The sequence below is a fragment of the Parasteatoda tepidariorum genome, chromosome 4 (assembly GCF_982258835.1).
Source record: "Parasteatoda tepidariorum strain Cologne lab strain chromosome 4, Ptep-v5.0, whole genome shotgun sequence".
Classification (NCBI taxonomy): domain Eukaryota; kingdom Metazoa; phylum Arthropoda; class Arachnida; order Araneae; family Theridiidae; genus Parasteatoda; species Parasteatoda tepidariorum.
Genome location: NC_141758.1, coordinates 16,668,588 through 16,692,027, shown reverse-complemented (window position 1 = coordinate 16,692,027; position 23,440 = coordinate 16,668,588). Strand labels below are relative to the sequence as shown.

Below are 23,440 nucleotides of genomic sequence, written 5' to 3'. Positions count from 1 at the left end.
AAAAGATGGAGACAAAATGTTGTTGAATAGAGCTAATATTGAAGGTTATATGCATTCAATATTACTCACTTATGCAGAATACTTTTCTATTTTAAAAGAAAATGAACACCGTAATAACTTTTTTCCATTGATTTTTTATACAACAAAGTATCTTAATTAAGTTTTTGATAAAAATTATCCGCTTTGATTATTTGCAATTGCATTTGTAAAAAAAATATCATTTCTTTACAAAAATATTTCATAAAACTACAAAAAGATACTTTAAATTATTTGAAAAGTAATTTTAAGCATAAGTAAAAAAGTTTAAAACAGTTTTTCGATACATTTTCTATTACCCCGTTGACACATGTGGGACATGGGTGCCCGTTTTATATATTTTTTTTCTGGCGCTCTAGACCAGCAAAACTACATTATGATAATTTTTTAATTATAAAAAACAATCTAACAGCTACTAAAAAAATCTTTCAGATTATCGGAATCATATTTCTGATGAAATATAAAATCCAAAAAAATGTATCTTCAAATTTTTTTTTATTCATATTCAAAAATTTATCAATAATTTATTTTGTAAATTAAGGAAATAATAATAATTTTTAATAACTATAAAAAACAATCTAATAGTTACTAAAAAGAAATCTGTTATATTATCGAAATTATATTTGTACTAAAATATAAAATTTAAAAAAAAAAAGCAAATTGAAACTTTTTTTTAATTCATATTTAAAAATATATCAATAATCGTATATATTCTCTTTGAAAATCATCTGTACTAATTAATTAGCATATTTGAGGTCACCTACTCGGACCATTAAGAATGAGTCCTATCACGCGAAGATAAGATAATTATATCAAAAGTTATTCAAGGTGGTCCGTTTTTATTTTGAGCTTTGTACAACTGCGTTAAAACATTGAAGCCAATGCAGTAGGCAATACTCAATAATGTTGGTTTCTTCTTAGAAAGAGGGGGCGCTTTAAAATCATTTTCGCCATCCAAGGAGGTAGACCGGGTTCGAATCCCAGCGATAGCATCTCAATATAAATTTTGTACCCAACTCGCACTGGCCACAGTGCTGATTAATAATTTCCTCATTGATCATGTGTTAGATTCCCCTTGCCGATAAGCTAACCAGGGGAGGTTTTTGTTGTTTTCCTCTTCATGTAACGCAAATGCGGGTTAGTTCGATCAAAAAAAGTATAGAGAATTTTGTAAATTGGTATCCCCACAATTTGAGTGATATAACATATTAAAACAAGTTAAATAAAAGATTATTTAGCTTCCGTCTGAAATTTCTCTATTATGATTTTTCTTTTACGATTTTTTTATTTGATTGAAACATTTAGGTAACACAATATTTGTTTCAGATCCATTTATTTATTTAAAATATTGAACATATAAGTAAATATTTCCCAGTTCCTATAATATTCCCAAAAAATCAATTAGCTACTCATTCTACTGCGGTTCATACTGGTGATTATCTAGTAATAACAGGAAAAGCCTGTTTCCAGACTCATCGACCCCATAAGTCTCAGCGAGCTACAAGCTAGTACAGTGACCAAATGAAGCGTTTCCCACAGAAATTAATTGCATTACACTGCAGAGAAATCGCACCGAGACATGATCCCCCAGAAAGAGGAAAACAACACTAGAGGGTTAAATGATGTTGAGGAAAAAAATTATCAGCCACTGTGGAGGGGTGGGAACGGATGTTTTCGATGTTCCATGTACAAATCGTGGCTAAGAACAACCACCTTACTCTACCCTCCCCCTAGCGGTATGACTTATATCCATCTATTGTTGTAACTTCCAGGTTCTACTAACTGCTCAAACCCAGCTTTCGTCTCTAATGATACTTTTCCCTGCAAATGGCATTCTCCCTGATCTATCTCTTCCAGGTTACCAGGAAGGGGACTGAATAAAGGGGGGAAAGCAGTGGAATAACATAAGGATTGGTTGTTATTGGTAGTTCTGAACTATTCCGAGGGCTTTGTTTTGATTGGGTGATGGCGTGTGATTAAGCCTGACCACCTGAAGGCTGTGAATGGGTGGGGTGGGGAGCAGCTCGGAAAATTTAAGGACATGTCCTACTCATGAGAGGACACTAATAACCACAGAAGAAGAATGAATAGGTGAAAGGCGAAACAAAGATAAAAAATAAAAGAAAAAAAGGAAGATAGACGAGGATACGACAGCTGTAATTGGGGGCCATGTTGAATTTATGGAACCGGTGTGGAAAATGAGCATCATTATGCTGAGATGCAAAAAGCAGTGATTTGAGCCACTTCCGATTAGTCTGCTGTGTCTTGTCGTTTTTTCTGAATCTGCTTATAAATTGTTAGTCAGATGAACTGAAATGGAATCAGTTTCAGTTGAAATAGTATATTAATTTCAGAATTTTAAGTTTTGCAAATAACTAAATTTTTTTTGCAATCTGAAAAAAAAAAAATAATTCTAACATTCCTCTCTTAAAAATAGTTAAACCTAAACGTATGCGATTGTAAATAACAAATAGCATTACACTTCCACAAAACTAATTTGACTCATTACGAACCAAATCATCTTTTTCACAGAAATTAAACCCATCTATAATAAAAAGACGTTTTCGTAATCAGATGAAAACGTATTTATGCAATTCACAATCGATTATACTCCAAAAACGAAGAAATAACACTCCAAAAACGTCCCTTCTTTCTGCTATTAGTGCTATTGTAAGACAAACCCATCGAGATCTTACATCCATAAGGTGTTTAGATTTTAAACTTAGATTTTAACTTATTTCAAACTAAACGTGATAGATTTATTTTCAAAAAGATGTTTTTGTAATCTGATAAAAATGCAATTACACAATTCACAATGGGTTAAACTCCAAAAAGCGAACTACTCTAAAAACTCTTCCTTCTGCTACTATAAAACAAGTCCATGGAGTTCTTGCATCCATGCGGTGTTTAGATTTTAAACTTAATTACTGACTAAATATTATAGATTTAGTGGTAAATGATAGATTTAGAAATTTTTTAGTGATTCACTGTGAATCAGAGGAAGTATAAATGTAAGAATTATCGTAATTTTAATATTGATGCTTACTTTTTTTGGTTTACTTCATGATTTACGTGCTTTTATAAGTTTACATCATGACGTGTAACATATAATTCATGATGTAAAATAGACGTAATATAAAAAATTACGGAATATCATGAATAACGAAACAGTTTAGATGGGCATAATTTGGAGGGAAAAATTAGATTTAACTGTTATAATATAAGAAAGCTCAATAGAGAGATTCAGCACTTTCAAAAACGATTATTCAACGGTTCTGTATCTGAATTCAGAGATGGTTCTGTATTAACAGTGACAATCAGAGAAATATCAGAAAAATCACCTGTACCTTTTCTAAGTATTGAAACATTGAAAAATGTATTTAAAATGTCTGTATTCTTAGAAATTTAAAGTTAAAATACATTTCATTCTTAAAAATATTTGCTTTAATTTCTACATAAATCAATATTTTTAAAGTACTCTTTTTCAATATTAATCCTTACAATTTTCTTGCTCTTAAATTTCCTGAACCTCATTTAAGGGTCCTTAAAAGATTTAATTCTTATCAATAGCTATAACAGCACGACGATATTATTATTTTTTCAAGCAATGACTTTTTACATCCAGTTTTTTTTTTCCTTCACTTTTTTGCTTTGACTTCAATAATTTTAATAATTTTTTGCCTTCAATTATTAATTTTTTTTCAATTTCTTTAATAGTTATTTCTGTTGCATGTTTCTTACGCGATTTCTGCACCTTTTAGTGTTCCTTTTGCAGCACATAAAAATAAAATATTTTATGAAAAAGATGTTGATTATAGATCTCCGTATAAATTGTAGATCTTCATAGATTTTTAGATGCAGATTTTGCCGTCTTTAATGGGAATTGTAACCAGGAGGAAAACATGCAAATCTCAGGAAAACTTCAAAAATCGATATCGTAACGGTTAAACAATTTATTTAGTGTCATGATAAAATCTCAAGCATTATTTTTGAAAAACTCATCTCTTATTTTCCTTTCAAAAAATAATAATAATAATCCTAATTTAAAGATGAAAGAAAAAGACAAAAATTAGAAGACATTTCAGAAAATGTTGTCAAACAACAAACGAAGAATAAAGTTACTATCTTAATTTTCTTCTTCCTCATTTACAATTTGCTTTCAAATTATAACACCAGAAGCGTATAGAAAATATCATATAATAACAGCGATATTATATATTATATTATATTTAATGACATCAAATTACCGACAGAAGTCAAAAATTGCTAAAATATACCAATAATTCCAACTAAATTATCGCATTTTGCGCTATTAAAAACACATTTTTATGACCATCGGCGCCTCTCACAACCAGATATAACACATCCGGTGCTATTCCAAAAGCATTTGAAATCATTAATTTTGGACTTTTCTCCGTAATCTTTCCAAAACAAATGCATCCAACACAAACAAGTCGTAAAAAGGTAAAAACGTCGAAGTCTGTTATTGTCGATCTTATCATCATAAACGACACCTGATTCTTGTTATTTTGTGGTTGTTTTGTGGGCCGGATATCTAATAGGCGTTGTTGGAAGGAGATAGTTGAATTTCTTCGTGTTTGTTTTTCTCATTATCGATATCAATATTTATAGGTTCCAAACAGCTGTCTTGCAAAGTAATAAGCTTGTTGAGTAAGGTCGCTAATTGTGGGGGCTTTACGATCCAGCTTTTGCAGCTGCTTCGATAAATCTAGGAAATCACATACCAATGAGATATTTCTATTTCAGATTGCGAATGAGGTAGATCCTCATATTTAAACCCCTTCCATATCTCGGGTAGTCGTTATAAAAAATTCTCGCTATTTTCGCCTCTTTTGTTTTAATCTTGAAGAAGGAAATTGTCACAAAATTTTCTTTCCTTTTTGATACGACCAGGCACTCTCAGAAATAAAACTTAACTCTCACTTTTGACGATTCAGCAACCCTTGAGTTGCATTTCAATAATTTTGAGAATCATTTTGACACAAAATCGCGTGATTTATGACGAAACGGAAGCTCCTTGATTATATGAAGGAAATATTTCCCAAACTCGGAAACTCACTGCGGTGCATTATGGGAGATTGTTAATTATAATGAAGACTAGATGATCGAAATTAGAATGATGATACGACCGGACTTTATGTTGATCAAGGAGTTGACTTTACTCCAGGATGATCCCGGGTTCGAATCCCGCTTCGGACATGGATGTAATTTATCTCTCTGTTTTATCTATCCTTCTTGCGTTGTATATATATATATATATATATATATATATATATATATATATATATATATATATATATATATATATATATATATATATATATATATATATATATATATACGTATATACGTATATATATATATATGACGATAGTAATTTTGATACATGAAATATGAAATAGACGAAATTTTTACTCGAAGCAAAAATATGAAAATTATTGCGCCAAAAACATTTAATGATATTTGAGTATTCATTTTTTCTGTTTGTTGTTTAATTTAGCTATCTTAACCCCTTGGGGACGGGTGATTCATAAAAGCATTCGTGCAAAATCAGAATCAGGATGTAAATAAATAGAAAACGGTAGCTTAAATGTTGGCGTTGCTAATTTGAAAGACTTACTTTGCTTTTACTTTAAATATTGTTAGTTTAATCATATATATAATCAATGTTAGTTCAAAATAAAACTAAATAATTTTATTTTGAACTAAAGTAATGGTGAATTAAATAAGTCAAGCAATTATAACCCCTCCCACAAATAAACTGGTAAAGAACTACTTTGGTTACCAGTTTTATCTTTTTACCCTGATTGATACGGTTTTATGCTGGCACGTATTTGTGACAGTCGGCGCGAAATGATTTGTTATGAGATTCAAATTAGAAACATTTTCATTACTAACATATTCAGGGCTGCTAACTTACTACGCTTTTTGTAAAAATTTATACTAGAGGTAGCTATGTTTATTTAATTACTTTTTGTTCATTTCAACTTATTAGCCAAACCACTTCGTATAAATGATTTAAAAGTTCATATACAGCGCCGCTTTCTTCCGGTACTTTCGTTGTGATGCTTTTAAAATGTAGGCAAATGTACCGAAAGTTTTGAAAGCTTTGATTTTTAAATATCTACCAGTCTATAAAATATATTTGCAGAAATCGTAGTAGCTAGCAGGCTTGCATATTATGTTTGAGAGAACAATCTTGGGACTGTGGAATAAATGCTTCACATAGGTATTACCACTTTTTATTTCATTGGACACTTGAATTGTTCTTTATAAAAGGATGCTGAGAGGAAGTAGAAACGCAACATATTATCTCCTCTTTTGCTATATTTATTTTCAGAAATATCTATCGGAAACAAACAAAATTTGAAAATCACTCAATCTCTAAAAATATTATTTTTAAAGAAAATGATTTCTGTAAGTATGGATTTATGAAAAAGTTTCATTTATCAAAAAATTTATCCCTTAAAAATTTTCATGTTTCCAGTTGTTTTAAATTTAGAATTAATAACAAAGATGATATCAAACAAATTAAAAATATATAAATCAAAAGCAAGTGCAAAATTTAGATTATAGATGAATTTAATTAAATGCATATTTAATCAAAATGTGGATATTTTTTAACAATATTAATTTTGTTATTATAGACGTATGTTTCCTGCCTACAAAGTCCGGGTGAGCGGCCTAGACAAGAAAGCTAAATACATTCTACTGATGGACATTGTAGCAGCAGACGATTGTCGGTATAAATTCCATAATAGCCGGTGGGTAGTGGCAGGGAAGGCCGACCCTGAGATGCCCAAGAGGATGTATATCCATCCTGATTCACCATCCACTGGTGAACAATGGATGCAGAAAGTTGTCTCCTTTCACAAACTGAAAATCACAAACAATATCTCAGACAAACATGGCTTTGTAAGTATTTTAAAAGTTTTTAGCTAAAATTTGAATTATTGCCGCAATAAAACCTCTTGTTTTTGGAGTTGAAAACCCCGTATCTGAATTGCCCAATTATTATATCATAATACTCAACATAAATAATAACGCATAAAATAATTATTTTAGAGACATGATTTTAATAATAGAACCCCTTTATAGTCTGTGGACCCAACAATAACTCTACTTTGAACAATAAACAAATCATTATATCTAAATTCTTTACAAAACAATTTTTTTAGCATATGACAATAGTATTGTAGGAAATAGTGATTACGCTAGTGCATGATTTGTTCGTAAAATATTAACTGAACAAACAGATAACAAATTAACTATTAAAAAGAAAATAAATGATTAGTTTTAACCTTCTATTAATGAAATTAGTGATTTCTGATTGTCTACCATTCGATTTAAATTCGAGTTAACCGGTTTACATACAAACAATTAAAGTAATAAAGAATCGAGTATTTTTTAATCTTTATTTTCTGCATTAAAATAAATTCACAGCATACCAATTCCAATTTCGAGATATAAGGTACCGAAATTTCTTGTTCTTCTTCGACATAGAGGGGGGGGGTGAAGCTTACCAACTTGTTTGCTCTGGTTTAAAAGCGAAGAGCGTGCAAGAATAAGATAAAAAACAGTATAAGCGAATACCGTCATTGGCAATCGCAAAATTTGCTCATATAAAATTGGAGAAATTTAATTATAGCCCACTATACCTGAACAACCAATTCTTTAGCTGTCCACTATAACCATATACAATAAAGTTAGTTAAACGGAAGTCCCGAAGGGACCACTAAAAAGTTCGCTACACCCGAGTGTTCAATATATCCCAGGTTCATTATAGCGGGGTTCTAGTACTACTTAAAATTTTGGTCAACCACTGACACCTATACTAAACATATGCACTGTAAAAAAAATAGATGCTCCAAGCCACAATTTTGTCGAAACCGTTTCCTGGAACATGTTCCGAGCACAAATTTCTTCTGAGTGACGAAATAATTATCGTCAAAATTAAAGAAAGATAACGTCCTTCGACTTTTTTTTCCAAACAAATTAATAAAAAAAATTTCGAAGCGCCTAATGATTTAACTCTTCTTTTAATACGTATATCGTGGCCACCATATAAGTAACACAATGTTGCCTAAACAACACAGGTACAGATGGAGCAGAGAGATAAATTGCATATATGCCAGAAATGGGATTTGAACCTGAAATCTTCGTGGTATGAGACCAATTCCTTGACTACCATACTGCCAGTCGGCTTGTTCTCTCAATTTATTTTTCGATCGTCTAATCTTCATACTAATTATCAATCTCCCATAATGCACTGCGATGTGGTTCCGAGGTGAGGAAATATTTTTGTCATTTATTTGAGACGAATAAATTCCATGACGAAATGATTTTCAAAATTAACGAATAACAGCTCAAGGATTGTCAAAAATGAGTGTTTTATTTCTGAGAGTGCATCATGTATTTCACGTAAAACAATATTTCGAACAACAAATTTATAAATAAACGATATCAATTTTGATATAAAAACTATACATTATAAAAAATAAAAAAATTCTAATGTTTTAAGCTAAGAAAACAGTATTTTTGTTTTGGAAAAATCTTTCAGCATCGTTAAATAAAGAGCACCATAAGCTTTTGGACTTCTATAGCATATTTCTAAGAATACTTGTCGCATAAGAACAAATTTTTTCGATTTCACGTGTGGTTGCAGTTTTTAAAATTTAAAATAAACGATTAACTATCGTAACAGAGACTTAAAAAGACAAGCCTGTTAGAGCAACTCAAGTGCGAATTCCAAGAATCAGTTTTTGGTTCGTAATGTAAAAGACGCAGATTCCTTGACAGTTAGATAAAATAAACAAATAAAACGAGTTTTTTTTTCTTCTTTCGGTAAAACAAATAAACAATTTGAAATGGGATTCAAAGAACAACCAGAGGCTGCGTTGGGGGTGCACGTCTAAGCTTGTTCGAAAGCCATGTCAACGTGTTATGTCAAATATACAACTCGACGTATGAAAAGAAAATTGACAAAAGAATAGGAAAACAGAATAAAAAAAAGGTGTCCTCCCATTTTATTTGTGCTTACAGTTAACGACCAGCTTTATCCACCCGCGAAATAACCAAACTTCTTTTTTTTTTGTTCTGTTCTATGTTGTTTGTAAGATGTCAACTGCAGACGATTCTTGATGTTGAATTTCGTGAAAGCTGTTCTCGGCTAAACTACAGTGGGCTATTATAAGTGTCAGTATATTCTCTTTGAAATAATTCTGCAGTGTCACTTGTGTCAGTACCTTTCAGTAACGTCTATTTCGATTAAAGCGCCCTCCAACGGAAACTAGTGGTAGATTCCTGAACAAACTACTAATTGGTTTAGCTGTCTTTCCCTGTTTGGAATGTTTAGGTTTTTGTTTTATTAAAATGAGTGCAGAAACTGTCGCTAAAGCTAGTTTTGTTGTTCACGACTATATTTAGTTTTAAAACCTAAAATGTACGTTTTATCAGACAAGCATAAGTAAAAAACAAAATGTTCATATAAAAAATATTAATATATTAAGTTTTGTCGCAGGCGTAGCTCTTTGTAGTAAAGTTAAAATTACCTCTTTGAATCGGTGGACCAGTCTTGTTGAAAAACTAAAACAATAACTAATAAAGTCTTATCATTCGTAATTCAAATTCTTAGAATAAAAACATTCTAATTTTCTTTTAATTTGAAAGGTAAATTGATGAGTTTTTTTTTAAATATTTTTTATTACCAGTCATATGTAATTTTTTTTTACTACATTTTTAATTTTCTTAGTAAAACTATTTAAGAAGCAGGGAATCGAACTTATAGATCGAAAAATGTATAATTTCTACAGGGTTCGTGTACATCCTTAAAAAATGTAAAAAGTGATGTCAAAAATTTAATAAATTTACTTTAAAATTTATAAACAATATATATTTACGTTGAAATTTTAAGGCCATTGATGAATACGAAATGAAACTCATTTTATATCTTTTGCTATCACTTTTTAAAATTTATTTTAAGACCATGTGAATCCTGTTTCCAGTAATAATTACTATTTTAAGTTTTGAAAAAATATTATATTTGCATAATTTCTCATAATATGCCTGTTATTGTAAACACTGATATCTTGTTTCGTCTAGATATATTTCAAAACTGAAATAATATAAGTTACCCATCTTTATCTTTTGTAGCAAAAAAAAATTGACTGTGAATTCTGGTGCCGAATGTGCTAATAAGAAAACACATACATAAAATTCGTACGCTTTCAGAATTTTTATTTAACATCAAAAAATAAAAAATAAAGTTGCATAAGTTTATCTACTTAGATTTTATCTACTACGTTTTGCTACCTTAAATATCTTTTTTCTGATTTTCATATCGAAAAATTTTAATTAATTATATGATCTACTTAATAATTTTATACACTACTAAAATTAACATAATTATTTACGCTACTTAATTGAATAAAAGGTATGTTACTAAATATCCGTAATAAATTGAATGTATAGCTAAGAAATGTCATGAAAGGAGGAATAATAATTAGTAGTTTTCTAAATTAATATTTCCAAATTAATAATTTTAATTTCATTAAAATATTATCATAAAATTTTTTTTTAAAAAATAATGATGCATGCTACATTTTAAACTCATATTATTGAATTGTATACACATAAAGGAATGAATTGTTTGCATAAATCAATTTAAGTAAAAGAATAATAATTTTAATTTTAGATTTGATTAAAAATTATAGATTACAGAGAAATAATTTTAAGTATTTTTATTTTTTTATTATTATTATGCTGATAAAATAAACTACCATTAGTGTGCAATAATTGAATTTTGAAATGCAAGTCAAATCTGAAAAATATATTTTTTCCTTTTTAAATTTCTACTTATTTATATGCAATTGTACTCATTATAAAATAAAATACAATTTCTGAAATCGATTGAAACTAAAGCTAATAATTGATATTCTCTATACAAAAAATATGATAATAAAATCAGCAAATATATATTTAATCGAAAATTTTTCGATTGACTTCTTGCTAAGGAACTTCGTACGATCATATAATTTATTCTGTAAAACAGTTTGGTTTTTAAAATTAATTATTTTAAACATAATAAGATTGTTTTTTTAAAAAAAATTCATTTGTTAAACAAGCTTTTATGCTTGAAATTAATAACTAATTCAGTAGCATTTTATCTAAAAAAAAAAATTTCAAATATTAATATACTTTAATTAGATTTGTATCCAAAATTAAGCTTTAATGAAATATTAAAATTTATTGTTTTATTCATTATATAAATTCAAATTAGATTCCGTGAGTTCAATTGAAATGTTGATTCAGTTAACGTTCGCAAAATTGCATTAATTTTAATGAACTTGAAATTGAATTCTAATCGGTTTTAATTTATTTGCATTATTGAATATTTTTAAATATTCTTCTTTTGAAGTAATAGGGAATAATACAAGAGGTTTCTGATTATGAAAATATTTAAATTTTAGTAAAACTGATTAAGAAAAATAACGTGGTTGCTTTATTATACTTAATATCGCAATATGATATATTCGTAGTATAATTAACATTAAAAAATAGGAATTATGAACAATTATAAAATATCGAATTATTTTAATAATATAAAAAAATTATAAAATTATTTTTCATATAATTTATTTAATAACCATTGTCACTTAATTAAATGTCAATTCATTAAATCATTGACAAAACCTTATACGAATTTCTATTATAAAAAAGTAAATGTTATGTTATAAATTAATATTATGTATTTTAAAATGTACAAACATATTACTTTTTGTAATCTATACAAAATATTATGTTAATCTAAACAAAAATATTATGTCTTTTTTGTTATTTCTACATTTTTTATCATCTTTATCCTACATTCCCATGAAAGAAGGCTACTACCTTCAAAATGGCGTTACTGCGTTTTCGATTAGTCACTATTTCTTGTGCTTTAAACTGCCATGAAGTCACATTTTTTTTATAAACTTTACACCTGTTATAGTTTCAACTATTTATCGATTCATTTTTTGCTTGTTTGTTTACTAACAAGGCATATTTTCGTGCTCATAAATTCAATTTAATGGCTCCATTGCAAAAAACTTTCGCTTAAAAAACAAGTACACTTTCAGTAAGACATTTGCACCAATTCTTTCAAACAATTGCTGTTTTGTCAATTTTATATAATTTTTTGTACGATAATTACAATTTTTTATTTAAAAATGCATTTAGTTTTTTGTGACACCAAAAATCATGGCAATTGTAAAACGAAATTTTGTTCAGTGTCGATGTTATTCCGTGGAACCCCAGGGTTCCTTGGAACAGTTAAGGAATTTTCGGAAGTTAAGAGTTTTTAATAATCATTTCTTTTTTAAACTTTTGAAATATGTAATTATATTTAGATCCGATCAATATTACATTATTTACTTATTATTCCGATTTCCTTTACGGAATTATTTAAAGTAAAATGCCAAAGAAAGGGGAATGATTTTTTTTTTATTGCAATATAAAGTTTTAATCAAAATTATGAAAGAGACATATACTTATAAAAATTGCAATAGTATTTCACACAGCACTTTTCAAATTCAGATAAAACAACTTAATTCTTTAATAACGAAATATATTTTCCTAATAATCATTTTTAAAGTTTATAGCCGTCCATTTCTTTTCTTTTATCATTTTTAAAAAATTTTATAGCAATATAAAAGCGAATTTTTATCTAGACGAAATTCGGCCGCAAGATTTATCAGAATTCATTTTTTTTCTAAACGTAACAGAACAGAACTTTTTTTCTAAAGTAGAATTCGCCATAAGAAATTTCTTCTCTGGTATAGCATTTCCTTAGGTTTTTTGAAGCTCTTTCGCCCAGGATAATAAAAAAGTCACAGTTCAACTGCTTTATTAAGCAAAGTTATAATTTTAAACTGTATATGTCAACTCTTGATGTAAAAAATTATCTGGGCTTTAGAACGAACAAATATTTTTTAAGTTATTAAATTTTTTTAAACTCGCAAATTTGGTGACATTTTTTTTCGCAGAGGAAAAATATCAAAGATATAGACAGTGCTGGCTTCAGATAGGCTAAGCCTGTCCTAAAAGTAACTGTAACAAATTCACAGCAGTTATATAAAATAGCATATTATTCGGAAAAAAGTATCATATCATGTGACAACGGAGACTTCGAGAAACAACCTTAAATGGAATAAATATGACTTTACTATATTTTATTTCTCGAAATATTTACGATCGTAACAAGAGTGATTCAATGTTTAGTCTATTTTATAAGATATTTTTGAAGAAAAAAAAGTAACTTATATATTTTTTCCAACATCACCGAAAGTTGGATTCTAAATGTAGTCGGTAAAAAATGCGGAATAATATTGTAAAAATGAAATACGACTTTTGTAAATGAGTTTTAGGTTTGCGGTAAACAAATCATAAATGATAGCTTTATTTATGAAGGTATCACATCAGGTTCATAAAATAATACCCTATTACTTACTGACGTAACGTATCGTTCGAAAAGATAATGATACTGCTATAAATTACACTCTAATTGAGTGGATTTGATAACTTATCTTCCCGAATGATAAAAACTAAATAAACTTTCTATGAATCGGGGAAAAAGATCATCAGTTTGTTTATTTATGAGATAGTTCCGTCTTTTTAGAATTTCTACATACTCATAAACTGCATAAACATTTCTTTAAATGAAGTTTAAAACTCTCTCTCTCTCTCTCTCTTTTTTATAATTTTTTTTCTTTTAACGAAATAAACTTCCTATTACACTCTTAGAATAACTAATTTGATATTGGACTATAATGTTAGTACTTTGAACCATAATACGGTACAAATCTGATACTTCCTTAATAAGGTGATAGATTGAGCCATGTTTCCGTCAAAGTAGAACAATAATATCATGAAATCAAGTTTAAAAAATACTAAAATATCGTTCATATTATCGTATTAAGGTTCAAACAAATTTAAACCATATTGTGGTTGAACACATTTTGAGCAACGCGACAACCAGGGATGATCCTCAAAATATTCCCAAAACGTCACTTTCTGTGTTAAAACATTTAGACAATTTTTAATTTTGCAGCAATTTTTAATTTTAACAACAAAAAAAAGAGCAAAAAAATAAAAAGAATATTTTCTCACTAATAGTTTGAAAGAACCAAAAAGTTGCTTAAAAATATACAGTACAGATCTCACGAACAAAATAATGTACAAATAAAACGCTGCCAGAAAAAAAAATTATCTCCTTGGCAAATTATAGCATCTTGAAATTTCGCAGAAAAACAACATAAACAGAATCTCACTACAGCTAAATATCGTAAAACAGAATTTTCCTATGAACAAAACATCGAAGAACCTAGTTATTCAGTGAACAAAATATCGTGAAACAGAATGATTATTACAACAAAATATCGAAGTACAAAACTATTTGCGAAATAAATTTCTTTTTTTTTAAATGCTTTTTTATTGTTTAATCTAATTATCATACAAATATATTCCCTTTAAAGAGTAATCAATGTATGTAATGGTGATCTTGTTTGCTTAATTTTTGTCATCGCATTTTAAAATTTATAGGATTGTTAGGAAAGAAAACAGCGCAAATTTAAACCCTTAGTTATTATTTAAAAAAAAAAATTTTTTTTGCACTTATTACTACGTAGAAAAAAAAACTATTGAATAGTAGAGAGCGTTCGCCTTCGAATGAGGTGAACCGGGTTCGAATTCCAACGATGGCTGGTCGATTCGACTTCCGCACAGGGCTAGCACAGACCACAGTGCTGACGTAAAATATCTTCAGTTGTAGAGGGTCCCCTTGCCGTGGTAGGTTTTCATGGTTTTCCTCTCCATGTAACGCAATTCGGGTCTATCCCAGGGCTTCTTAAACTTTTTTATATAGCGACCCCCTTCAAGCTTAGGAAATTTTAAACGACCCCCTCCTCCATATAATGAAATATATATTAACCGTAGATGTAATATCGCACTATTTTACAATGTAAATAAAATAAGGATTAAAGAATACGTACCCATTCATTTCACATATATATAATTGGAAACGTTGACGGGATATCGGTCGTAATAAAACACAATAAATAGAATGACATAAAACTATATATATATTTATTCAATAGAAAAAATAAACTTTTGTAACAATTTTTTTATAAGAAAACATAAAACTATATCTATATATTCAATAGAAAAAATAAACTTTTGTAACAATTTTTTTAATAAAAACATATTATTAACATCAAACAATATTAATGTGACGGATGTGATTGTTTATTTTTACACAAATAATTAAATCTAGGCTCAATTTGAGTTAGTGCAGATCGTAATAAATTTGCAACGTTTATTAAAGTTGAACGGTATTTTGATTTTATGTAAGTTAATGTGGAAAAGGCTGATTCACATAAATATGTTGTACAAAATGGCAGTAATTTGTTCATTGCCATTTCCGATAGTAGGGGATATTCTGATTTGATTTCTATCCAAAATTCATGCACAGGCACTTGAGAAAATCTAAGTCGCAAGGTAGTATCACTTGTTAATTCGGCAAATTCTTCTTGTGCTTTTAAGTTTAAAAAATTAATTTCTTCCATTTCAATTGAAAATGGATTGCAAATCCATTGTTGTGTATCGATATCATTGGGAAAATACCTATGCATGTAAACTTCCATATCCTTCAAATGATTAACTATAATTTTTGTTATAGGAGTATCTTTTTTTGAAATATTTTTACTAATTATATACTCGTCAGTAAATGGAAACATTTCGAGCGATCCACTTTCCACTCTGTTCTTCCATATAAGAATTTTTTTAACAAAGGCCTCAAGTTTATTTTTTAACATAAACATATTAACGCAGACTCCCTGCATTGATAAATTCATATCATTGATTTTATCAAAAATATCTGCCAAATAGCATAGCTTGAGAAGCCATAAATTATCTTGAAAATAATCGGCCAAATTAGAATTTTGCTCTGTTAGAAATATAAGAACTTCATCTTTTAAAGTTAATAATCGTTTCAAACTTCGACCTCTTGATAGCCACCTAACTTCAGCATGTAGCAATAAACTTGTATAATCCGAATCCATATCAATGCACAAATTTTTAAACAATCGACTATTAAGTGCTCGACTTTTAATAAAGTTAATGATTTTGACTGCATCAAAAAACACAGTGTTTAATTCTGGTGCGATTTTTTTAACAAGTGCCTCTCGGTGAATCATACAATGTGTAAATGTAATATGATCATTTCCAGCTTTAACAAATGCTGTAAAACCAAGATCTTGTCCGGTCATTGCTGCAGCACCGTCCGTGCACACACCAACACAATTTTTCCAATTTAATCCTTCTTTTTCAAAAAACTCATTTACTTTTTTATATATATCTTTTCCACGAGTATGACCTTCCAGAGGACGACAAAACAGTATATCTTCATGAATGCTTCCCTCATAAATATATCTTACAAAAAGTAACAACTGTGCCATTTCTGAAATGTCTGTCGACTCGTCCAGTTGTATTGCAAACTTTAAGCTGTCTTTAAGCCACATAAGAAGCTGTTGAAATTGATCATTGCTAATGTCTGAAATTCTTTTGGACACAGTGTCATTTGATAATGGAATTTTACTAATTTCAGCAGCATACTGTTTTCCATGAACAATTTCAGACATTCTTATAGCTGCAGGTAGTAAAAGTTGCTCTCCAATAGTAAAAGGCTTTTTCGTTTTTGCTATCAAATACGAAACTTCATACGATGCCAATAGATATTTATCATTCAAAGTAACATACTTCTCCAAAGTTTTCTTTTCTTTATTTGATGTTTGCAAAAGACGCTCAAAATATTCTATTGGCTTTTTTGATAACGTTGCATGTTTAGTATTCAAATGTCGTTGCAGTTTTGACGGTTTCATGCTTTCTGCAGCCAAAACTTCTTTGCAAATTAAGCACACTGGTTGTTCTTCATTGTTGTGAGAAGAGCATGTGAAGCCATACTGCAAATATGATTCGTCATATTTTCTTTTTTTTTGTTTTGCTAGAAGTCGGATTTGAAGCACTGCAACTTGGTTGTGACGGCGTGGCAGACTTATTAGTTGGAATTTTAATTAGCCATTTATCCATGATGGTTAAATAATAATAAATAATTAAACAAAATGTAGTTGAACTTTAACGTAATAATTAAAAACACCAACTGAAAATTACACAGTAAATACACACATGTCACTACGAAGACAAAGCTGAGTCCAAACTGAAGTACAAACAGAAAAATAACTACACTCGAATCTTTACCAGTGCAATGACAACAAATTACGATCAGATCAACCCCGACGCATGGCGTGTTCAAAGTGTGCAGCGCACAAAGGCACCGCATCACAAAGACGCCGAAAAAGAAGCTTTCATTTAATTTTTTTTATTATTCTTTTATAAAAATAATATGCCGATTCGCCTAGCCTAGCTTGATTATGCTTCCGTATTGTATGTGTAAGCTGTAAGGCGTCTGGGTACTTATAATCACTAAGTTATCTTGCAAACACTGACGCCGGCGGCCAGACATCAATGTCGAACGTTCAGTTGAAAATCGAGGAGCGCGTTGTATTTATTATTTTAAATGCTACTTCCATATTTTCATTTATAGGCCCTACATAACAGTTTTGCATTGCCACTTTTTTCAAAAAATAGTTATAATAAAACTACAATAGTATTTTGTATGATTTTTATTTGTATTTATATTTGTACGTAGTGTGTATACTAATTTTAAAATTTTATTTATAATGATTGAAAAGTATCAGATCTTTGCGACCCCCTTTCAGTAGTCTCGCGACCCCCCTGGGGGTCGCGATCCACAGTTTAAGAAGCCCTGGTCTATCCCATCAAAAAGGTCCTCCACGAAAGCAAATTTCTCTCAATACTTGATCCGGGAGTTCCCTTGTTTTCTAGATTGGGTTCTACGGAGTTGAACATTAGTTGTAGCAAACCCAAAAATTGGGTCAGCTGTTCAACGACGAATATAATTATAATATTGCATAATAGTAATAAATGTACAGCAATTTACTTGTAAACTTCTCGTTATCACAATGTTTTCTGTTGTTCTTTTGCTGATAACGCAGACGATCCTGAACTCGATGCACAAGTACCAACCCAGGTTCCATCTGGTGAGGGCAAACGACATCTTGAAACTTCCTTATTCCACATTTAGAACGTACGTCTTCAAGGAAACAGAATTCATCGCCGTCACTGCTTATCAAAACGAAAAGGTAGGTAAAAATATTTTTTGCTTAAATAGCACCATTCACAATAATGTATATAATAAACGTAAAAAATGCGGCAAAATTTCTGTGACTTAGAAGAATCCTGGTAAAAATATTTTCATCTATTATTTTATTTTTCATTCATGTAAAATTTTACTTAACCACTTGTCGGCAAACTACACCCAAAATACTCTCTCTCCCCCACAATTTATTTAAATAATAGCCACACTCGAATCACAAAAATATTACTTGTCACCCACAGTTAATTGATCACTATGCTCAACCGTTCACTAGTTCTAGTCTTAGTATTGTACTGAAACTGGGCACCTGGTTCGAGAATCGGCCCCTTAGCAACACCTGCTAGAGAATGTAAGGCCTCAGCTCGGGTTACTATGAACAAGAAATCTGATCATTTAGTAGTCCACACGTGATTTTATTTTTCATCCACTGCGCAGTTTATGTTCGTTACATCGGGCTACTGAATTGATTCGTGCTGAGGCCTTCTTTCTTCTAGGTAGTGTTGCCCTTATCCCATCAATCATGAACTTGTTTAATATTTGTAGTATCACATTGTGGTCAGCTGACCTTTTGGTTGCTGATTGAATCTTCTACTAGATTATTACTCCAACTTATATGCTTTATGATTAAAATATTATTTACTGATGGATAAATGATTCAGGCATTTCTAAATGAGAGTAATTTTTTTATTATTTTTTTCCGCCAAATTATTGTTGTTATGACAACATAAACAGACAGAGATTCAAAGGATTTTTTTTTAAACTTTCATAATTATTAAGGTTAAAATCTTGTACCAGTATTTAAATCCGTGCTTTGATTTCAGATTACTCAACTAAAAATCGACAATAACCCTTTTGCGAAAGGCTTTAGAGATACTGGTGCTGGTAAAAGAGAAAAAAAGTAAGTAATCATCATTTCTCATTTTACTTATGTGATTTAGTAACAACCTAAGAAATGCTTGAACAATTTGTTGAACTTATACAATATTTTTGGAGTAATATTTTGAATTTGGCATGCAATTTTCTGAAATTTTACTTCATTCAAATCACGCTACTAGAAGACAATTTGTTTAATTTATTATTATCATTCTAAAATGAGAAAATTATATTCGAAATACTAGACGTTATTAAAAAAAAAATATTGAAACTTCCAATCACTGATATTTTTCTTTCCAACAGCGGAGTAATACAAAGCTTTGTTGATCATTCTAAAATTTTAAAACTATATTCTAATGATTAGTCATCATACAAACAAATAATAAAACTTCTAATCACTGTAATTTTTTTTTCAACAGCTGAGCAATACAGAAGAGCTTTGCTGATCATTCTAAAATTTTATATTAAAATGATTTAAAATTATTAGATGATTGTTTTAAAATGATTAGTCATAATACAAAAAAATAATAAAACTTATAATCACGGCAATTTCTTTTTCAACAACTGAGCAATACAGAAGAGTTTTGTTGATCACTCTAAAATTTTAAAACTATATTCGAAGGATTAGTTATCATACAAAAAAAAAATTATAAAACTTATAATCACTGCAATTTTTTTTCTACCTCTGAGCAATACAGAAGAGCTTTGTTGACCATTCTAAAATTTTAAAACTATATTTGAAAGATTAGTCATTATTTGAGAAAATACTGAAAGTTCTAATGACTGGGAATTTTTTTCCACATCTGAGTAATACAGAAGAACTATGTTGATCATTCTAGAATTTTGAAACTATATTCTAATGATTAGTCATTATACAAAAAAATAATAAAACTTCTAAATTTTGCAATTTTTTTTTCAACAGCTGAGCAATACAGAAGAACTTTGTTGATCATTATAAAATTTTAAAACTATATTCGAAAGATTAGTCATTATTTGAAAAAATAGTGAAACTTCTAATCACTGGGAATTTTTCTTTTTTTTTTTTTTTACATCTGAGTAATACTGAAGAACTATGTTGATCATTCTAAAATTTTAAAATTATATTCTAATGGTTAGTCATCATACAAAAAATATAATAAAACTTCTAATCTCTGCAAATTTTTTTTCAACAGCTGAGTAATACAGAAGAACTATGTTGATCATTCTAAAATTTTAAAACTATATTCTGATGATCAGTCATTATACAAAAAAATAATAAAACTTCTAATCACTGCAATTTTTTTTCAACAGCTGAGCAATACAGAAGAACTTTGTTGATCATTCTAAAATTTTAAAACTGTATTCGAAAGATTAGTCATTGTATTAAAAAATATTGAAACTTCTGGACACTGTGAATTTTTTTTTCAACAGCTAAGTTACACAGAAGAGCTTTGTTCCCACTCTCTTTATATTACAAGCTATTAACAATTAATTAAACCGTTTTCAATTTTGATCCAACAAAGAGCTTCAGGCAATTAGCCTTCTTTTCAGAAATTAACGGATTAAATCCTTTTTTAACAATGGCTTTTCTCCATTGGAATATTTGCTTTGGAGCAAGATGTTTTCTGTTCATGAAAAAGATATTATGCTTCCAAAACACTTGTAGAGAAGGTCAAACACCCTGTATATACACACATCGGGATCTCTGTTTAAATAATACCCAGAAGTCGAAATGTGCTGTAGGTATGGCTCATTGGCTTCTTGACAGCGAGCAATAAGAATCCGAATTTCTGGCGTGCTAACTTCAATAAAGTTGATAATGGATTCCAAGTTGTCATTTCTGACTGCACTCAAGCATCCTCCTGCAATTGCGATAAGCCATCTGATGGATTCTCGAGATAAAGAACCTTATGAGAAAACTCTAGAGATTATCTCATAAGTCAGACAGTAAAACGGCAGAAGTCAGATTTAGAATAATACACATTTTGCTCTCACAGAACAATAAATTTGTATTAGGATAATTTATGAATTCAAACGCGGAACTATTTCTTGTTATCAAAATACATGATTTTGTTCTCTCATTTGCCGTAATTAATTTATTTATGAAGTGCTTTTTCTGCTGAATTTAATTCTCATTAAAGAAGCGTTATTAATTATTTTTTCACATTATCTAACATTTTCAATGTTATCTTTCATTGCGATCATGAAAAACACCAATATGAAGAAAAAATGTCTGTATATATTTCTTTCTATTATTTAACCTTTTCGGGACGGGAGAGTTATAAAGTATTCATACGGAATCAAAATCAGAATAATAAAAAATAAAATGCGGTTGCTCAAGTTTGTGCATCGCTAATTTGACAGATTTATTTTTGCTTTCACTTTAAATCTAACACATCCTATCCTTGTGTATAACTTGCTGAATGCCATGGGGGTCACCGGCGACCGGCGAAGCCAAGATTATTAGAAATCTATAATTCGAGTAAATTTTTAAGTTTTTTAACATTATTATCGTTATTGAAATGGTTTGAAGAAATTAATGCAATATGGAACACGCAAAAATAGTTTTATTAAATTTATTAGCCCATCTACCGAAAATTATTGTAATCGAATTAAAAATACTAATTTGTTTAGAAAAATTAAGTTTTACGTAATTTTGAGGATCGAGTTAACCCTTTTGAAGGCAGTGGTAAGTATACTTACCACCACGTTTTACCACTTTTAATTTAGGTTTCCATATTTCAATAACTTCAGCTTTCTTGAAGTGAGTTTGAATAAAATTGGTAACCATTTATCACTTTTTAAAAACGTATAAAAGTTAGAAAATACATAATTCCTTTTGAAATTTGTAGCATTTAAGGAATTTATTTTATAAATAAAGAAAAGTAAAAGTCAGTAAGTTCCTAATAGGTCATGTTAAATAGATTTACCACCAAAAAAATGGCATTTTTATAAACTAAATGAGTTTTTTTTTTTTTTTTTTTATATCAGTTACTGTTCTTAAAACAATTTCAATTCCAAAAATACTTTAATTTACCTTTACTAGAAATAAAGGGCCCGTTAAAGGGTTAAATATAAATTTTTCTTTCCAGTGGAAAAAATCTTTCGCCAATACTTTCTCCCAAACACAATTTTATTCGCTAAATTTACGATTTTATCGCATTTTGCGAGGTGGTGAATGCTTAGCGCGGGGCCTGGAAATGTATAACAATTTGCCTTCAAACGTTTAGCAACCACTATTCGTGTCGCTTCACTTAGAAAAAATGTCTAAGGTCCCACTTGCTAATATCCCGCCTGACTAAAATTTTCAATCGAAATTAGCTGTGACGGAAAGGGTTAAGTAAATATGAATATCTATATCTCAAAACTGGAAATTTTAATGATTAAAATATTCAGCTTCTTCATAACAACATTGATATTATGATCCCATAATAGGCATTACACATTTCCTAGCTTTTAAAATTTCTTTAATTCCATACTGTTAATTTATTTTTATCATTCTTAATCCAATTCTAATGAAATTCCATTTTTCTGAACAATCATTATATTGGCGAACTTTTAAATTCAATGTAAGTGTATGAAAAAGGAAGGGGAAAAATTATTTATATATGCTTTTAAGAAAACGTGATAAAAAATTAAATATTTGCTTTGGCCGGGATAGCCTGGTCGGTAGGGCGCTGGGCCCATATCCAAGAGGTCGTGGCTTCGATCCTCGCCGGCCGAAGACTCCCCGTGTAGTAAATGGTGACTGATGCACGTTAAATCTGTCGAGTCTCAAAGTCCTCCATGTTCCCACAACAAATCAATACCTCTGGGGGTACTAATCCAGGAGTTTCCTTGTCTTCTGGATTGGTTCAAAATTACAAGGCTACGGAGTTGAACGTAAGTAGTCGTAAACCCATGAAACTGGGTCGGCTGTTCAACGACGGTTATAAAATAAAATATTTGCTTTAATTGAATTAGATTAGAAATAAGAATGATTAATATAATCAAATTTATGGAAATAAGGAAATTTCTAAAGCTGGAAAATATGAAATGCCTATAATGGCAGACATACAAAAAAATTCTAAAAACTAGGAAATATGTAATGCTTATAATAGCCTCACATATATCCTTTCCTTAATTTTTTCCAAAAAGCTTACGTTACCTGGTATATTTTATGAAAGTAATGATCCAAAAATACCTTATATTTTACCAACAATTTCAAAACTCACTGAATGCCCAGCTTATAAACTCCACTAGGAACATTTCTTTAAGATACGT

General features: G+C 29.5%; 1 protein-coding gene across 2 annotated transcripts in view; it reads left to right on the top strand.

The window, feature by feature from the left end:
- Positions 1–23,440, top strand: part of LOC107453177 (uncharacterized) — a 78,961-nt gene that overhangs the window by 40,438 nt on the left and 15,083 nt on the right. The window contains exons 2-4 of one of the 2 annotated variants that reach the window (XM_016069885.4): positions 6,705–6,972; positions 18,165–18,311; positions 19,147–19,223. In XM_016069885.4, coding sequence (XP_015925371.3) covers positions 6,705–6,972; positions 18,165–18,311; positions 19,147–19,223 — 492 coding nt within the window. The remainder of the gene's footprint in view (positions 1–6,704; positions 6,973–18,164; positions 18,312–19,146; positions 19,224–23,440) is intronic. The other variant, XM_087160719.1, reaches the window with a different exon arrangement.